Here is an 18,576-nt window from a genome sequence, read left to right on the forward strand (position 1 = left end):
AAACAACATAACTGTTTAAGGAAACATCAAGCAAATTACTACAGCTATCCAGTTAGAAACCTGGATGGATTATGCATTGTTATATACATATTCTCTCAATAGTATATTAACTCTTGACAGTGGGAAAGGGTGCCGTGCGTGTATACATGACCCACAGAAGTACAAGAGCAGATATCGATTACGACCTGGAAAGATACCTAAGGATCACTTGGATCTATTTCTTTAGAAAGATCATTAAGAAAAGAGAGGAGGAAGTGGCGTGCTACACCTAACCCCACTACTAGGAAAACAGTTATCAGTGGCGCACCTATTTTAGACATCAGTGGCGCACTAGTGGTGCGCCACTAATATCACGCCACTGCTAACTTTTAGTAGTGGCGCACTAGTGGTGCGCCACTACTATGTGACATACCAATGGCGCAGTAGGTGGTGCGCCACTACTACTTGCTAACAGTAGCGCACTGGATTACTTCACCGTGCGCCACCGGTACGATTGTTTCATTAAAAAATATAGGCTGGCCACCACGTCCAATGAGCTGCGGGTTGATTTCAAATATATACAGGGGTCTGTGTGCAAAACATGATATCCATATCTAATCCATATATCACATATTACAGGGGCCTGGACGCAAAAACGTCATTACAACTCTAATCTAATGTCCAAAATTACAGGGGCCTGGACGCAAAAAGTTAGATCCAGATCCAGATCCAGATCGGATCGGATCGAATCGACTACGCCGGCGGTGGTGCTCGGTGGCGTTGAACGCGAGGTGCTTGGCTGCGTGTTGGGCCGGATCCCGACCTGCAGCATCTCCTGGCGCGTGTTGGAGGCGGTCGGAATTCTCCACGCCGGCGGTGGTGCTCGGTGGCGTTGAGGAGGCACCTTCCTGGAGCGCATCACGGCAACGACCGATTTGGGGGACTTGGGCTCCGCTGCCGCGGGCGCGGGCACACATCCAGTTTAGCCACCAGATGAGCCCACGCAATGCCCTGCCTGTCCCGGCCCCTCCGGGCAGCGGCAGCGGATTCTTCGGGAAAAATTGCCACTCCATGGTGTCATACGAGAATGCTGCGGCGCGCTCCTACCGCCCGCGCTCGTGGATGACGCAGACCACGCGGGACGGCGCCGGCCCATCTTCGGAGGGGAGGGTGTAGAACTGAAGGTCGGTGTGGTGGAGGTACAGATCCAGGGCGTGCGTCAGAGGGCTGTACGCGGCGCTCCTGCTCACCTTGTGGAGGATGAGGTAGCATCGGCGTCACCGTGGCGGGAGAGGCTGGGACTGGATCTCCCACCCGGCAGCGTCGGCGTCGCCGTGGCGGGAGAGGCGGGTGTTGAAGAAGTCGGCGGCGACGAGGTCCGGGTCGCGGCGTCTCCAGGGGCAGGGACCGGTCGGGGCCAGTTGGAGGCTGGGCTCGAGGAAGAGCGCGAGGAGAGGCGGCGCAGGCGCGGTCGATTTGCCGCAGGAAGCGACGGTGGAGGGGTTGGGGACTTGGCGGATTTGGACGCGGAGAGAGGAGGCGTCTGGGTGGTGCGGTTGGGGACTTGGCAGTGCGGGCGGAGGGGTTGGGGACTTTGGTGCGACCCAAATTGGAGAGAGGAGGCGTCGGGGTGGTGCGGTGGGTGGGCACGCGTGGAGGCGTGTCCGTGGTGGGGCGCGTGGTGCTGGGTGGGGACTGGGCCGGTGGGTGTGTAGTATAGTGGCGCACCACATGTAAGTGCTCCACTGCTATTTGAGGTAGTAGTGGCGCACATATAGCACATATATGTGGTGCGTCACTGCTAACCCTGAACCTGATTTATAACCTTGCCTCACATTTAGCAATGGCGCACTACTTACAGGTGCGCCACTACTAGTTGAGATAGTAGTGGCGCACCTAATATAGGTGCGTCACTGCTAAGTCTGGGGTGGGGCTGGATTATAAAAAATGTATAGCAATGGCGCATTGTTGTTATGGTGCGCCACTAGTATTTTCATAGCAGTGGAGCACCTGTTTTTGGTAGCAGTGGCGCACCACTAGAGGGGTGCGCCACTGCTAGTGATCTTACGGTTAGGCCTTTTTCTAGTAGTGTCCATAGTGCCATCCGTACCTCGCGCCACTCATTCGACTGTACCCTTCGCGGTTCGTACTTACCCATCTACAATATCACCATTTCGTCCCTTCTTCCAGCCACTCTACCATGTCATCACCGTCACCGCCAAGGCATGACGTTAATTTCTACGAGCCTTTTCTTCAGCTCCCTTCGAAAGGTTTTGAATGTGAAAATAGTTTCTCGATAGCCGAATGAGTGTCTTGGCGTCTTCCTCATGTGTGTATTAATCTTCACTATAAATTCCGTGAAGTTTTAAGTATATATCTCTTGGTTTACACGAATCTTACAAGAAGATAAGTTAGCTTTCTGCTTTTATTTTTCCAAAACATATCACCCCCTGATGCAACCACGAGCGTCAATTTGAAAATTAAACGCTGATGCAAATTTTTGAAAAAAAGTGTGACTCCCTAACTCTCAGTTAGCTGATATCGTCGAATCTTGGTCGCAACCAATGTTGCAACTCACTAGTAGCACGAATCACAAGCAATCCAACAGTCCAAGTCAGTTACAATCCATGTTGCAACTTGTGACTAGACCGAATAATGAGGCAATGCAACGGACCGAACAATTTTTTTATAAGTCGAGACCTTATTTACTACTAAAAAATTGTTAGTTGCAGATCACGTTGCCCACGTATCACACTTTAATCCTATGGTTTAGAAGTCGACTAAGAGCTAAACTAATTCTCAATCGACTCAGAGTTAGCAAAGCCGGAAAAAAAATGCTACGGTCCAAGTTGCTAGACCCACAACAAAATTTTCCTAGCAACTTTTTCCCCAGGACGCACGGGTGCTAATTTTGATTAGCGAGTGAATTTAAAACAGAAAAATGTTCCACTTAAAAGATGGATTCATTGTAATGGACCCTAAGCTTAGGCATATATGGGCCATGCTTCTTTGAAAAAACCTGGATAACTGAAGGTCTGAAACAGCTATCTGAGACTCCCAGCTAGCTAATTGACTCGTTCATTCCCCAGAAAAAAATAAGATAAATATTGAATTGAATCATCCTAGCACCCTCTGGCCTACTTTGATTCAAACAACTTAGCGAAAATATTGGAGAACACATATGAACACACGTCATTGACTCGATTGTTTTACACTCATGGAAGTAACTGAAACAACGAACTGCCCGAAGAACAGCTTAGCTAGCTAGCTGTTACCTCTGTTTAAATAGCCGGTAATAGCCTTTCCTGCATGATGGGCTAACTGCTATAGACTGGCTAAAGATGCTAAAATCCTTAACTAACCGGCTATAGCCAGGCTATAGCCGAGATATAGAAGTTTTAGGAGGCCGCGGCTATAGCCTATAGCCAGCTATTTAAAGCCTGATACACCTACAGCAATACTAGCTAATTGAGTCGTTCATTCCACAACAAAATAAGATAAATCTTGAACCGAATCATTGAACCCAGCCTACATGGATCGACATAACAAAAGAAAATTATTAAAGAACATATATGAACACAAACTATATATTGACCCAGTATAATGTGCGCCGGTTAGCGAATAATAACTTGATGCTAATAATACTATACACATTTGGCTACCCACATGAAGAGGACGCCAAATCGGTCATGTGCGGCGTACGCGTAGCAATCAATGGGTCGGTTTCGAAGCGTATACAGAATTCCACACTTGCTACAAGGCTCCAGCTATGAAGACTCCTCGCCTTGTCCTCAAAACCTGACCAACCTCAGCAGCCACAATATAAGTATATAACTACACATGCTGCACAAGAACCCCAAGCCATCACATGCTTTGATCCCTCCCCATTCCTCATCCTCCTCCTCCTCCTCCTCCTCTTAATCCCCTCCCAACGAGCTTCTTGGAGCAGAGCCAAGATCGCCGAGCACTCCCAGCTCTTGCACACAGCACACCCATTCACCCAACCAAGATCGTGTCGCCGTTTCTTGGCACGGAAAGCTTCGATCTTGGTTCATTTCCTCGAGGGGACACTATGTTGACGATGGGGTACTTCTGGGCACCCAAGCTGGGCGGGAGGAAGTCGTCATCGCCGGAGAGGGGCGGCCAGAGCCTACGTTCGGCGCTGCTCGTCGACGGCGAGACGGCGTCGGTGCCCAAGGGGTACTTCGCGGTGTATGTGGGCGCTGAGGCGCGGCGCTTCGTGGTGCCCATGAGCCTCCTCTGCCAGCCGGCGTTCCGGGCGCTCATGGAGCTTGCCGCCGAGGAGTTCGGGTTCGGCCAGGCCGGCGGGCTCCGTATCCCATGCCGCGAGGAAGACTTCGTCGCCACCGTCGCCGAGCTCATGCCCGCTGCCGAGTCCAGGCAGCGCCGCTGGAGCGCGGCCGGGGGCAGGAGGAGCTCCTCGGTGAACTGGTGATCGAGCTAGGCCTAGCTGGTCGCCCGTCCGACGGTCCCGTACGGTGGCAAGGGGAGAAGCATTTTTGTTGCCTTAATTGTTTGGATGAGTGCCATGGCCGCGCGCCGACGAGCCGTCGTGCGATGATCCATCACGTCCATCCAACCGATAGCATATCACCATTGGTATTGGTTTTGTTTTTTCACACATGATGATTTGACTGTGCTGGAGCAGTAGATAGCTGTTTTTTTTTTTTTTTTCATTCGCAAAAAAAAAAGATAGCTGTTTTTTTTTGAACGGAAGCTGTTGTTTTTCGAGTCTGGGACAATTATGTTCTTGTAAGGGCTCTGAGTTCTGACGGATGAATGATGATCTGATTTTTGGGTTCATAAAAAAGATATTACATGCCCAAGCGGGCCTGGCCCGATGGCGGCGTGGTGCTGGTTGTGTTTGTAAGAGGTGTTTTACATGTAGGCATCGTAACCGCTTTGGCCACCGTCGGTGACAGCGGCATGATGGTCTTTCCGCTCGCCGACGTGGTGTTGGTTGTGTTAGTGAGTGGTGCCCTGCACGTAGTTGGATTACCCTGCTCCCGAAGTTGTAGAAGGTGGTGGAGGTGCTCGTGGTTGTAGCCATCCTCCTGGTGATCCACTCGCTGGGCCTTCCGTCGTGGCCGGTGGTCAGCATGCTCCCTTTCGACCTGCACTGCGTACTCACCGCCGATGTGGTGCCCCAAAATCAGTACTATGCAAATTCAAGCGTTTTCGTCAAAATCTGCACAATATCGGTTTTAGCAGAAGCTTGGTGGTTCCTTTGTGGCGCCACAAAACCGGTACTATGCGGATTTAAATGTTTCCTCCAAAATCCGCACAACATCGATTTTAGGAGACACACCACCAAGTGGCTCGTACACTTCAAAAAATATACGTGATGCGCGAGGAATCAATCACAAGTACTAATCATTACAACAAGTCATGGCATAGCCCACAAGAGGACTTATATTATAACAACAATAACGACTTCAAGGATTCCAGAATACAAATGTATAAAATATAAAGATCCAAATCATACATGAAGTCAAATACATCTGAGTACGAACAAGAATACAAATGGGGCTATGAGTTCTGAAGATAACCAAATGACCTAACTTTGCTAGCGTCGTTCTTCATCGAACCTATCTTCATACCTACCCGGTGTTGTCTCAAAGCATCAATAAGTACGGGTTCATATTTAACAAAAATTCAAAACGTATATGCTTCGTCGACAAGTCGTCCTTTGTACTTATAAGGCACGGAGAGAACTTAGAGGATGCAAAGAACGCCAAAGGCTATTTAGTGGGGTTAAGCGACATCGCGCAAACACTAAAAACCTATAGAGACACTCTCAACTTACAGGACATCACAACACACACTCTAATTCATCACAGCAATGTCCAGGAAGCCACCTAACTAAGTTAACCCCGAGATAAAGTCCACCATAATCTTCGAGACGGACCTAACTATTTGAGTCCACAACTAAATCAGTTCCTAGGAGATGCACACTGGATCAAAACTCACACTGGGGAGCTAACCATGGATCTCACTCTTTCAGATACCACTAAACACTGGATTAGACGCATATTTTGACAGCCCAGTCACAAAAGATCACTGTGCGGTACATTTGAATCGGGCCATTGAAGATGCTCTCAAAATTTCTTGGAATTGAACAACTACCAAAAGTACAACTAGCCACTTGACTCATTTATGCATTGGCATATTAAATAAGACAAATATTGAACTGTATCATCTTGGCATCCTAGCATGATCCAAATAACTAAGGAAAATTATCCCTGAAGAGCGCAACCATTTTATTGTTTGCACTCTAAGGTATTTGGTCACATTCATTCAACCGTACCTTATCCTATGCATTCATCAATGAAAAATACAATATTGCACTGTCTCGTCCTCTTCTGTGCTCCACTCTGTCATCAACGTGGATGCCCGAAGCACGAAGCTTGGTAATTTCTACATGTCCCTTCTTCTTGGGAAATAAGGCCCCTCTTTTGGTAAATATGGACAGATATGTACATGCATAGGAATTTTCTTGACTTGCTAGATTAAATTTCCACCATGGCACTATGAGTTTCATGGAGTATATCTTTCGTTTGCACGAACCTCATAAAAATAACCGTTAAGTTTCTATATATGGAAATTAGATATTTTCCACACCACAAAAAATGTTCTTATATAAAAACAACAATGTTTCAAATGTGGAATACATAATTTGTGCAGTAGGGAGTAAACAAACAGTTTGTTGTTAGTACCTAGTGCCATCCGTACCATACCTTGCCACATTCATCCATTTGTACCTTACCCTTCGCACTCATCCATGAAGAATATAATATCTTCTTTCGATCGTACATTTATGTCTTCTTTTGTCCATACTATCATCGACCTTGGCCGCGGATACACAAGATCGATAAATTAAAAACATTGACATGCTATTTTTTTTATTTTGTCATAAGTGTGCTCATATATTTATAAACTTTAGAGTAGTACAAGAAATCTCAAGAGTAATAAAAATTGCAAAAAATCCTTGAACTCGAACGAGCCTAAGGCATGCCGCCGTCCTTGCCCCTCCCTCATTAGAGCCGGGAAAAACTTATCATAGCAGAGTTTGTTGTAGTAGATAAACGAGAACTTGTCGCTTAAGAAGTGAGCCTAGCTCACTTGGTTAGGGAAGTGGATGTACAACTCAACCACCCAGGTTCAAGTCTTCAGGGACGCGAATTTGGGTTCTTATTATTAAAAAAACAAAACCAGTGTAGGGGCTTCCCCTACCGTATTCCTTTCAAAAAAAAAAGCTTCCAAAGGACCAGCACAAGAGAGCAGCAACCATCACCGATGAAAAGAAGTGTAGATTGGAAGGAACACTGACCAAATCTATCTATTTTGACAGATGGATTTGTGTATTCTTAACTACGACCTCCAATCTATAATCAGTGTTATAAATGAGAGTGGTGTTTAGGAACATGGGAGCATATGCTCCGTCTATTTTGAAATACATCTTACACATATTTTGAATTTCAAAAAAATTGAAACCAAAAATTCGCATGTAAATCTTCTCGTGCTACACGCTTACAAAGTTGTTTCATAAAAAATCGACTTATCATGTGACGTGTATAAAAAAGACAAAACTCAGTGCTAAAGTTAATGCTTTTCAAAAGATAAGTTTTCTCTTTTTTTATATAGACCATAAAAAATATTGGTATTTCGTGAAACTTGACGAACGAACATATATTATGAAGATGTACATATAAAAAAAAATCTTAAAATTTTTCGACATTTCCAAATATGATTTTTTGATAGAGGGTGCATACGCACCCGGGAGCCGAATTGAATTTCCGGTTATAACTTTATATAACTATGAATTTATATGTACGTACTTTAGTGTGTAGAAAAATTCACATTTAGAAAAAACTACTACATTTTTTTTGGACTGGAGTGAGTAACTTATGCAGAGCCATGCCCATGCTTCTTTGGAAAAACCGAATTACACTGAAATAACAGAACTGTTTATGGAACAGCTGGCGAATTACTACAACTATCCAGTTAGAACCTGGATGGATTATGCATTGTTATGTATATTCTCTCAAAAGTATATTAACACTTGAGAGCGGGAAAGGGTGCCGTGCATGTATACATAACTCACCGAAGTACAAGAGCAGATATCGGTTACGACCTGGAAAGATGCCCAAGAATCACTCGGACCTGTTTCTTTAACAAGATCATTAAGAAATGGGAAGAGGAAGTGGCGTGCTACCTAACCCATAGTGCCATCCGTACCTCGCGCTAATCATTCGACCGTACCCTTCGGAGTTCGTACGTACCCATCCACAATATCTTGTTCCGATCGTACCGTTTCATCCTCTCTTCCAGCCAATCTGTCACGTCATCACCGTCGCCGCCAAGGCACAACGTTAATTTCTACGAGCCTTTTATTCAGCTCCCTTCGAAAGGTTTCGAATGTGAAAATGGTCTCTCGATCTTCTAGCCAAATGAGTGTCTTGGCATCTTTCTCATGTGTGTATTAATCTTCACTATAAGTATCGTGAAGTTTTAAAGTATATCTCTTTGGTTTACACGAATCTCACAAGGATTTTAATTTTCCAAAACATATAGCGTGGGCATGCCCGTGTTGACGGCTTGACGCACCACAAGCATTACTTTAAAAATTAAACAATGATGCAAATTTTAGAAAAAGGGCGTGACTTCCTAATTTTCAGTCAGATGACGTCATTGAATTTTAATCACAGCGAATGTTGCAACTCCCTTAGTAGCATGAACTAGAACAAATCACAAAGCAATTCAACTGTCCAAGTCAACTGCGACCCGTGTTGCAACTCATGACAACAAATCACGAGTCAATCCAACGGTTCAAACTTTTTTCAAAGTTAAAACCCTGTTTACTTACAACTAAAAAAACCTCAGTTACAAGTCACGTTGCAGTCCTATGGCAGAAGTCGATTGAGAACTAAGCAAATTCTAAGCCACTGAGAGTTAGCAAAATCAAAAAGAAAAATGGATCTTAGCACCCAATCAGTCTATCTGCTACGGTGGAAGTTGGTGGACCCACAACAGAACTTTCCTGGCAACTTCTTCCAGTGGGGCTCACGTGTGCTGATTTTTGATTAGTGAGTGAATTTAAAACAGAAAATTGTTCCACTTAAAAGATGAATTCATTGTGATGGACCCTAAACTTAGGCATACATGGGCCATGCTTCTTTGAAAAAGCCTAGATAATTGAAGCAACATACTGCTTGGAGTAGATCGAACAGCTAGCTAATTGACTCGTCCATTCCATAGCAAAAATAAGATAAATATTGAATTGAATCATCCTAGCACCCTGGCCTACTTTGATTTAAACAACTTAGCGAAATTATTGGAGAACACATATGAACACAGGCCATTGACTCGATTGTCTTACACTCATGGGAGTAACTGGAACAGCCAACTGCTTGAAGAACAGCTTAGCAAGCTAGCTAGTACAGCTACAACAATATTGACTCGTTCATTCCACAACATATCAAATAAGATAAATCTTGAACCGAATCATCGAACCCAGCCTACATGGATCGATATAACAAAAGGAAATTAGTGGAGATTGGAGAACATATATGAACACAAACTATATATTGACCCTGTATAATGTGTGCCGGGTAGAGAATAGCTCGATGCTAATAATACACACATTTGGCTACCCACATGAAGAGGACGCCAAATCGGTCATGTGCGGCGTACGCGTAGCAATCAATGGGTCGGTTTCGAAGCGTACACACTTGCTACAAGGCTCCAGCTATGAAGACTCCTCCTCGCCTTGTCCTCACACCCCGACCAACCTCAGCAGCCACAATATAACAACACATGCTGCACAAGAACCCCAAGCCATCACATGCTTTGATCCCTCCCCATTCCTCATCCTCCTCCTCCTCTTAATCCTCTCCCAGCGAGCTTCTTGGAGCAGAGCCAAGATCGCCGAGCACTCCCAGCTCTTGCACACAGCACACCCATTCACCCAACCAAGATCGTGTCGCCGTTTCTTGGCACGGAAAGCTTCGATCTTGCTTCATTTCCTCGAGGGGGCACTATGTTGACGATGGGGTACTTCCGGGCACCCAAGCTGGGCGGGAGGAAGTCGTCGTCGCCGGAGAGGGACGGCCAGAGCCTGCGTTCGGCGCTGCTCGTCGACGGCGAGACGGCGTCGGTGCCCAAGGGGTACTTCGCGGTGTATGTGGGAGCGGAGGCGCGGCGCTTCGTGGTGCCCATGAGCCTCCTCTGCCAGCCGGCGTTCCGGGCGCTCATGGAGCTTGCCGCCGAGGAGTTCGGGTTCGGCCAGGCCGGCGGGCTCCGCATCCCATGCCGCGAGGAGGACTTCGTCGCCACCGTCGCCGAGCTCCTGCCCGCGGCCGAGTCCAGGCAGCGCCGCTGGAGCGCGGCCGGGGGCAGGCGGAGCACCTCGGTGAACTGGTGATCGAGCTAGGCCTAGCTGTCGCCGTGGGACCGGTCACGTATGGTGGCAGGGGAAGAAGCATTTTTGTTGCCTTAATTGTTTGGATGAGTACCATGACGCCCATCCAACCGATAGCGTATAACCATTGGTATTGGTTCTGGTTTTTGGTTCCACACATGATGATTTGTCTGTGGTTGAGCAGTAGATAGATGTTATTTTCGAGTCTGGAACAAATATGTTTTGTAAGGGCTCTGAGTTCTGACGGATGAAGGATGAAGGATGATCTGATTTTTGGGTTCATAAAAACGATTATTTTTGGTTTTTTGTTTCACACATGATGATTTGTGTGTGGTGGAGCAGTAGATAGATATTGTGCCTCCTGTTTGGAATAATTATGTTCTTGTAAGGGCTCTGAAATTAACGGATGAATGATGATTTGATTTAATATGAAGATGATTGATTAATTACATGCCTGAATGCATCCTCTTGCTCCTCTGTATGGTTGATCAAAAAAGATCTGAGTTTCCGACCTATATATGTATATATAGCTATGCCTATCAGCAACGGATGGATTAACTGAGATGCATATTCCGTTGTCACAAAGGGAATCAGAAAATATTGCCGTCGTCACACTGACATTTGTCCTGGTCCCACTTGCCATGATCCAGATTTCATCTTATTGATAATTCTCTTCGCTATCGATGTTCTGGATGAATAATAGTTGGACTACTGTTTTTCCATCTGCACTTGAGAGATTCGTTTTCGTTGATCTGTTCACACTATGGATGAACAGACAGCCCGTGCCCAATTTGACCTCTCAGCTGGAATTCAGGCTAGAGAATGCAAGCTAGCTAGAGAAACTGCACTCCTATCTACAACTCTGATTAGCAACCAGAAGTTCCGAATTACAGTTTGTAACAAGATACTTGTAGCTCGCAACACTGAATTAGGTGGCACAATTTTTAATTCCCACAGTTCCTACTTTCTAGAGCCAGGACTTCTCCCCTTACTATCGATGAAAAGTAGAACATCTGTATTTATATGTGCGCATTACAAAGCACGTCTGTTGTTTTCTGCAAGAGAAACTTGCTGAGATAGTTAAAAGCTAGCACATGTCAAATCTCAAATTTAATAAAAAAGAACTTAATGTGTGACATCTATAATGTTTGAACCGTGCAAGCAAAGTGCTGGCTTGTATATGTTAGGATGATCTCCTCGCGTCCGAGCCCAACGGCTCGAACTCGGACCCTTGACCTCGTCCGCGACCTGATCGGGGGCGCCCAACCGCATCTGGTTGGTGGGCCCCTGTCGCCTGTGCTATATATACAGTGGTGGGGGCGGTGGCACAGGTAACGAGGTTGACCGGACTACCGGAGTGCCACTCGCCCCACCAACACACCCACCGATTAGGGTTCGCACAGTGCCGACGGGAAGCTCCGCCGCCACCTCTCGCTCGACCTCACGCCGTCGCCGTCGTCACCATGTCCAGATCGGCGAGCTCCACCTCTAATGGATAAGGTAAACCTCACAGACCCGCAGTATTTCATTCTACCCGGCTAAGATCTACACCTAGATGATCCAGCAAAGCAAACATTGGTATCAGAGCCTGTTGCTAGTGGTAGATCTTTCGTTTTCGGGTAAAAAAGAAACAGAAAAATGAAACCCTAGCCCGTCCCTGCAACCAAACCCTAACCCTATTAGTAAGAAAGGGCAAAGCAAAGAAAGCATCACCGGCACCTCGCCGGCAAAGAGAGGGGGCAAAGTTGCGCCGCCATCTGGCCGCGCCTAACCCAAACCCACGGGGCAAAGAGAGAAAAACACCGGCTGCTGCTGCTTTTGGCCGTGGCGCCGGCAAAGAAAACCGCGCCGCCACTAAGCTGCCTCGGGTAGCTGCTGCTCAAGCTCATGGCGCCGGCAGAGGAAAGAAAAGAGCACCACCTCTTGAGCCGCTTGCCGGCGGTGCGCCCACGCAAGGGTGCATGCACGCGCCGGCAAGAGGGCCAAAGGGGGCGCTGTTGCTACGTCTCCTGGTCGCCGTCGATGTATGGTGGCTGGGGGAGAAGGGAGGAGCTCCGCCGTGGCCGGCGAGCTCACAGACGGAGCTGCGTCGTGCGGAAGGCTGCTGCTAGGCGGGGCAGGCGCGGGCTGCTGCCGCCATCACCGGCAGCGAGCGAGCAGGACGTGGCAGGCGCGCGGGAGGACAAGCCTCTCCGCCGCCGCCGGACAGAGAGACAAAGAAAGGGGCGCAGGTCGAATGGGGGCTAGGGTTAGGGTTCTGGTGGATACCGGTTCGGCCATCCTCTATATACCGCCCGACATTGATGGTCGACCGTCGGATTCAATCCGACGGCTAGAACGCGCAGAGAGCGAGGGCTGCTCCGCGTGGGCTGTTGGCAGGCCGCGTAGAGGCCGCGGCAGCAGGCCGCGTGCGGGCCACGTGAACGGGCCGTGTGCAGCCGAGCGGGCAGCGCGTTAGCAGGCCCAGCGTCGGTGGCGCGTTCGGGCAGCGTGGGCGCCGCGTAGGCTGTGCGTCGCGCAGCGCGTGGTGGGCCGCATGGGCCGCGGATCGCGCCAGTACAGTTTTTCACTGTTAACTTTTTTACAGTGCACAGTTTTACTGTTTACAGAGGCATTTTAAAGCAGTTTTGGGTCATTTTTGGCCAAATTTTGTCTAGTTTTTTTTTCTGAATAAATAGGACCAACGAAATATTTGTTCAGAAAATAAAAAGTAAAGGATATGCCTCTGAAAAGTTCAAAAGTTAAATAGTTTAAAGTAAAAGTTTCCGCTGCAATAGTAAAAGAAGCATTTTCATCAAGTTTTTTTCCTGAGCAAATTGAACCAACGAGATATTTGTTTTAGGAAATTAAAAAGTGACAGAGATGCTTCTGAAAAGTTTAAAGATTAAAGTTTGACTTCAAAGTTTCCGCTGCAAATAGTTAAGATGCATTTTCAATTTGGAAAATGCAAAAGTGATGATTAAAATTTAAAAAGTTGCTTAAAAGTGATTATTTAAACAATTATGATATGTCATTTTATGACCAACGTTATTGATGGCATGATCATGTTTTGTTGTAATAACATGTGCAAAAGTGATAATCAAAGTAATTATTGTGACAATTATGGTTATGTTATTCTTTAACCAACGTTATTAATGACATGATCATGATTTGTTGCAATAAGGTGTGCATTTATCTCTATTTTCTGCCCAACGGTGATATAGATTTAATTGCACAAACAGTTGTATGTTCTAATGTTGACCAACGTTGGATTATTGCATGCAATTGTTGTTATGATCTCATTTCATTGTAGTTTTAAAGGAGGGTACTACTTGATAAGTTGCATCAAGGATGTTCCAACCCTCAGAGGTGACAACTACACTGAATAAAGAAAGAAGGTCGATTTGTGCTGAGGTGGACTGGGTTCCCCACAGCCGGTCAGACCAAACGATCCAGTCAGAAATGATAAGAAAGATGATTCTGCATGGCAGATAAAAGTGGCTAAGTGCCATTTATAAAGAATATACAATTGAGAACGCTATTGTGGGCTCAATTGCCAAGTGTGCTTCCGTATGGGAGTATCTTGAAAGAATAAAGAGCCAGTTCACTGGTTCTTCAAAGATATGTGCGACCTAGCTGCTGTAGCAACTGGTGACAGAAAAGTACACATGGACAGGAAGGACATGGCAAGTGTGCCATATGGTGTAATAATGCTTATGTGGGTGTTGTCTGTGTGTAATGTGAATGAAAAGTGTTGTCCGCGTTGGACAAAGAACAAAAGAAAAGAACTGATGAATCATCGAAATTATGGCATTGTCGCTTATGCCATATTTCGAGGGGAAGAATAGAAAGACTTGTTAAAAAATGATATTCTTCCTCCATTAGAATTCTCAGACATAGAACAGTGCATCGATTGCATTAAAGGAAAATTTGTAAAGCAAATTAAAAAGGGTGCAAATCGAAGCACAGCAACACTAGAAATAATTCACACCGATATATGTGGACCATTTCCTGTGAAAAGTGTGGATGACTATGATTCGTTCATAACATTCACGGATGATTACTCCCGATATGGTTATATTTATCCAATAAAAGAAAGAACAGAAGCGTTGGATAAATTTAAAATATTCAAAGTTGAAGTTGAAAATCAGCATGATAAAAGAATAAAGATAGTCAGGTCTGATCGTGGAGGGGAGTACTACGGTCGACATACTCCATATGGCCAAGTCCGTGGACCTTTTGCAAGGTTCCTACAGGAGACTGGAATAGTCGCCCAGTACTCGATGCCGAGCGAACCTCAGCAGAATGGGGTAGCTGAAAGGCGCAGCCGTACCCTTATGGATATGGTGCGCAGTATGATGAGCTATTCCACCCTACCATTGGGATTGTGGATTGAGGCGTTAAAAACCGCTATTCACATTCTAAACAGAGTACCAAGCAAATCGGTGCCCAAAACGCCGTATGAGCTATGGACAGGGAGAGTGCCTTCTCTAAACCACCTGAAAGTGTGGGGGAGCCCTGCTGTGGCCAAAGTATTTAATCCAAACATCGCAAAATCAGATACCAAAACAGTCAGCTGCCATTTTATTGGCTATCCTGAAAAGTCAAAAGGTTATCGTTTCTACAGAAATACACAAAGTTTGTGGAAACGAGACATGCTGTCTTCTTAGAGGACGAAATGATGAGGGAAGCATGGTAGCTCGGAAAATTGACCTTGAGGAGAAGAGGGTGCATGCACCTAATCTGATGACTCAGGAGCCATTTTTGCGCTACCATGTGCACCTGTACCGACGATCCGATTGTGGTGCAAGTGCCTGTTGTCACTCCACCCATGACAACGATGAGTGAAAGTTTCGGAACCTGTCCGTCAGGAGCCGAATGAACCATTTGTTGAGCATGAAAGGGAGCAACAACAGCCACCTCCTGAAAAGTACAAAGCACGACTTGTGGCAAAAGGTTTTACACAAAGAGAAGGGATAGATTACAATGAGACATTTTCTCCGCTCTCATGTAAGGATTCCTTCAGAGTCATCATGGCACTAGTTGCACATTTTGATTTAGAGTTGCATCAAATTCGATGTAAAGATGACATTTCTAAACAGGGATTTAGAAGAAAATGTCTACATGAAACAACCCAAGGGTTTTATCATGGAAGGCAAGAAAGAAATGGGATACCGCCTAAAGAAATCCATTTATGGATTAAAGCAAGCCTCCAGACAGTGGTATCTAAAGTTCAATGAGACAATTAAGAGATTTGGATTTAAAGAAAATATTGAGGACAATTGCGTTTATGCACAGTTTAAAAGTGGGAAATATATTTTCCTAATCTTGTATGTGGATAATATTCTGCTTGCCAGCAGTGATGTTAGTCTACTGCAAGAGACAAAGAAGTTCTTGCCCTCAAATTTTGATATGAAAGATCTTGGTGAAGCGTCATATGTTTTGGGCATAGAAATTCACCGAGATAGGAACAATGGAGTATTAGGACTATCGCAAAAGGCTTATTTAGAAAAGATTCTAAGTAAGTATAATATACATAAGTGCAGTGCCACACCTGCCCCTATAGTCAAGGGCGACAGTTTTGGGAAACATCAAAGTCCCCAAAATCAATACGAGCTCGATCAAATGAAAGCGGTTCCATATGCTTCGCCCATTGGAAGCCTACAGTATGCACAAGTGTGCACTCGCCCTGACTTGGCATTTATCACCGGAATACTCGGTAGATATCAAGAAAATCCAGGTTTTGAACACTGGAAAATGGTAAAGAAGGCATTGCGTTATGTGAAAGGCACAAAGAATTACATGCTAACATATAGAAGATCTGATTCCCTAGAAATAAAAGGTATCCAGATGCAGATTTTGCGGGGGATAAAGATGATAGAAAATCCACATCTAGACATGTATTCACCCTCGCAGGGTGAGCTATTTCGTGGAGAAGCTCCAAACAGACGATAGTTGCATCATCCACGATGTATGCAGAATTTATAGCATGTTATGAAGCCATGGGGTAGGCATTATGGTTAAAGGAATTTATACCCGACTTGAAAGTGGTAGATTGTATTGACAAACCACTAAAGATGTACTGTGACAATGAGCCTGCAGTATTTTATGCTCACAACAACAAGTCGAGTACAGGTACGAAACTGATTGAGGTTAAGTATTATGTTGTGAAACACAAGATCCAGGATCAAACTATAAGTCTCGAGCATATAAGGACAAAAGATATGCTTGCGGATCCGCTAACGAAAGGCTTACCACCCAGCGTGTTCAAGGAGCACGTAGCCGGCATGGGTTTAAGGGAAAGTCTTACCTATCCTGGATCATAAGAGGCCCAAAAGTAAAAGAATTTGTTTCAAAACAGAGAAGTGCATTGTGGCTGTCTGATTCTATCGGCAATAGAGCTGTGACGATGAAACATGCCCTATGTACTGCTCCAAAATGAAATGAATAAAATGAAAGTATAAGGTTAAAAGAAAAGTTGAGATCAAGGGGGAGAATGTTAGGATGATCTCCTCGCGTCCGAGCCCAACGGCTCGAACTCGGACCCTTGACCTCGTCCGCGCCCTGATCGGGGGCGCCCAACCGCATCTGGTTGGTGGGCCCCTATCGCCTGTGCTATATATACAGTGGTGGGGGCGGTGGCACAGGTAACGAGGTTGACCGGAGTGCCACTCGCCCCACCAACACACCCACCGATTAGGGTTCGCACAGTGCCGACGGGAAGCTCCGCCGCCACCTCTCGCTCGACCTCACGCCGTCGCCGTCGTCACCATGTCCAGATCGGCGAGCTCCACCTCTAATGGATAAGGTAAACCTCACAGACCCGCAGTATTTCATTCTACCCGGCTAAGATCTACACCTAGATGATCCGGCAAAGCAAACAGTATATTGTATCTTTGTCAGAAAAACTACCATTGTGCATAACTGCCAAAGCCATTAAAAGCAAAAGAAGTTCACAACAAGAAAGAGAGATAAAGAAAACAAAACAGACATATTGTACATATCGAGGAGATCACTGTCTTGAGATAATACAGATTAAGATGTACAGTACTACCTCAGAAAATATATTGGGCTCAAGCCAAGAAACCAACATAAAAAGAGAACGGGCTGGCGTAAAATGACAAACAACCCTACAACGATCGGTCACTGGTCCATACACCAAACTCAGGAATACCCATAGGATCTTCAATTGAGTGCAGTGCCCATAACCTGAAAGACCGTACGGGAAGCGGCTGAGGAGAGTTTGTGCTGGGCACCGTCTGGCCAATTTCGACCGGAGTCCAGGGTTTATCACAATTTTCTGATGCGCTTTGAATGTAAATATTGTTAGGGTGTGTTTGGTAGATCACATAATTTGTTTGGCCCAGTTAGGCAGTGATGGGGTGGGCACTGCTCGCTAGAAACTGACACTGGGTCAAATTGTGCAGCCCATTTGGTGGCATGCATGCGTGTTGCTCGCATGAGTTGCTTTCCATGCTTGCTGCCTCTTGACTGAGGTATTACCTCCGCTAATGGAATTCTTATAACAGCCATAGGATGATGGGGCAATGGCTAGCGATGCATAGGGTGATGAGGCATTGGCTGTTGCTGAATTGGCCGAGAAGGCATAGCTTGATCAAGCATAGCGTGAAGAGGCATGTCCTGATAAGCCAAGAAATTTTGGAACTCCTCTTGTACCTCCTCCAGAGTATCTCATACTGATGGCTGTGAAAAATAACCATCTTTATCCATGTTTAAGTCTGATATTGATCGAGTATTTGATGAAAGGGATTTCTATTTTCGTGCCCCTGCTTCATTAGTTGTACTCAGTTTTCCCCAGCTCGTTAGTTTTTCCTCAGCTTTCCCCTCCCTCTAGTTTGAAACCCCTCGAAGATGCGGGTTGCCATCAGGTCAGAGGCCTTACCGTTACCATTAATCTGACGGGTGGGGCTGCACAGAGGTGGGGCTGCATAGAGGGCAGTTCCTCTCTGACCGTCTCGTGCTGACGGGTAGCCATCCATCTACCGCTGACGCGTTGGCCGTTTTATTTCCTGATTGTATACGCGGTGCTGCCAATGACAAATGGGGCCGCTCTATGGGGCTGCCGCAGCCAATGACCAGTGGGTCGTCTATTTATTTATAGAAAATTATATTGCCGCTCTATGGGGCCTCCGCAGCCAATGACCGCTGTGGCAGGT

General features: G+C 46.0%; 2 protein-coding genes across 2 annotated transcripts; both read left to right on the forward strand.

Moving 5' to 3' along the window:
• Positions 1–3,814: 3,814 nt before the first annotated feature.
• On the forward strand, positions 3,815–4,455 carry LOC127309739 (auxin-induced protein 15A-like). Its single transcript, XM_051340478.2, has one exon. The coding sequence runs from the start codon at positions 4,052–4,054 to the stop codon at positions 4,433–4,435; it is 384 nt and encodes a 127-aa protein (XP_051196438.1). The 5' UTR covers positions 3,815–4,051; the 3' UTR covers positions 4,436–4,455.
• A 5,304-nt stretch (positions 4,456–9,759) lies between these two features.
• Positions 9,760–10,869, forward strand: LOC127308375 (auxin-induced protein 15A-like). The gene has a single exon (XM_051339180.2). The coding sequence runs from the start codon at positions 10,040–10,042 to the stop codon at positions 10,421–10,423; it is 384 nt and encodes a 127-aa protein (XP_051195140.1). The 5' UTR covers positions 9,760–10,039; the 3' UTR covers positions 10,424–10,869.
• Positions 10,870–18,576: the final 7,707 nt, after the last annotated feature.

The sequence above is a fragment of the Lolium perenne genome, chromosome 6 (assembly GCF_019359855.2).
Source record: "Lolium perenne isolate Kyuss_39 chromosome 6, Kyuss_2.0, whole genome shotgun sequence".
Taxonomy (NCBI): Eukaryota; Viridiplantae; Streptophyta; class Magnoliopsida; order Poales; family Poaceae; genus Lolium; species Lolium perenne.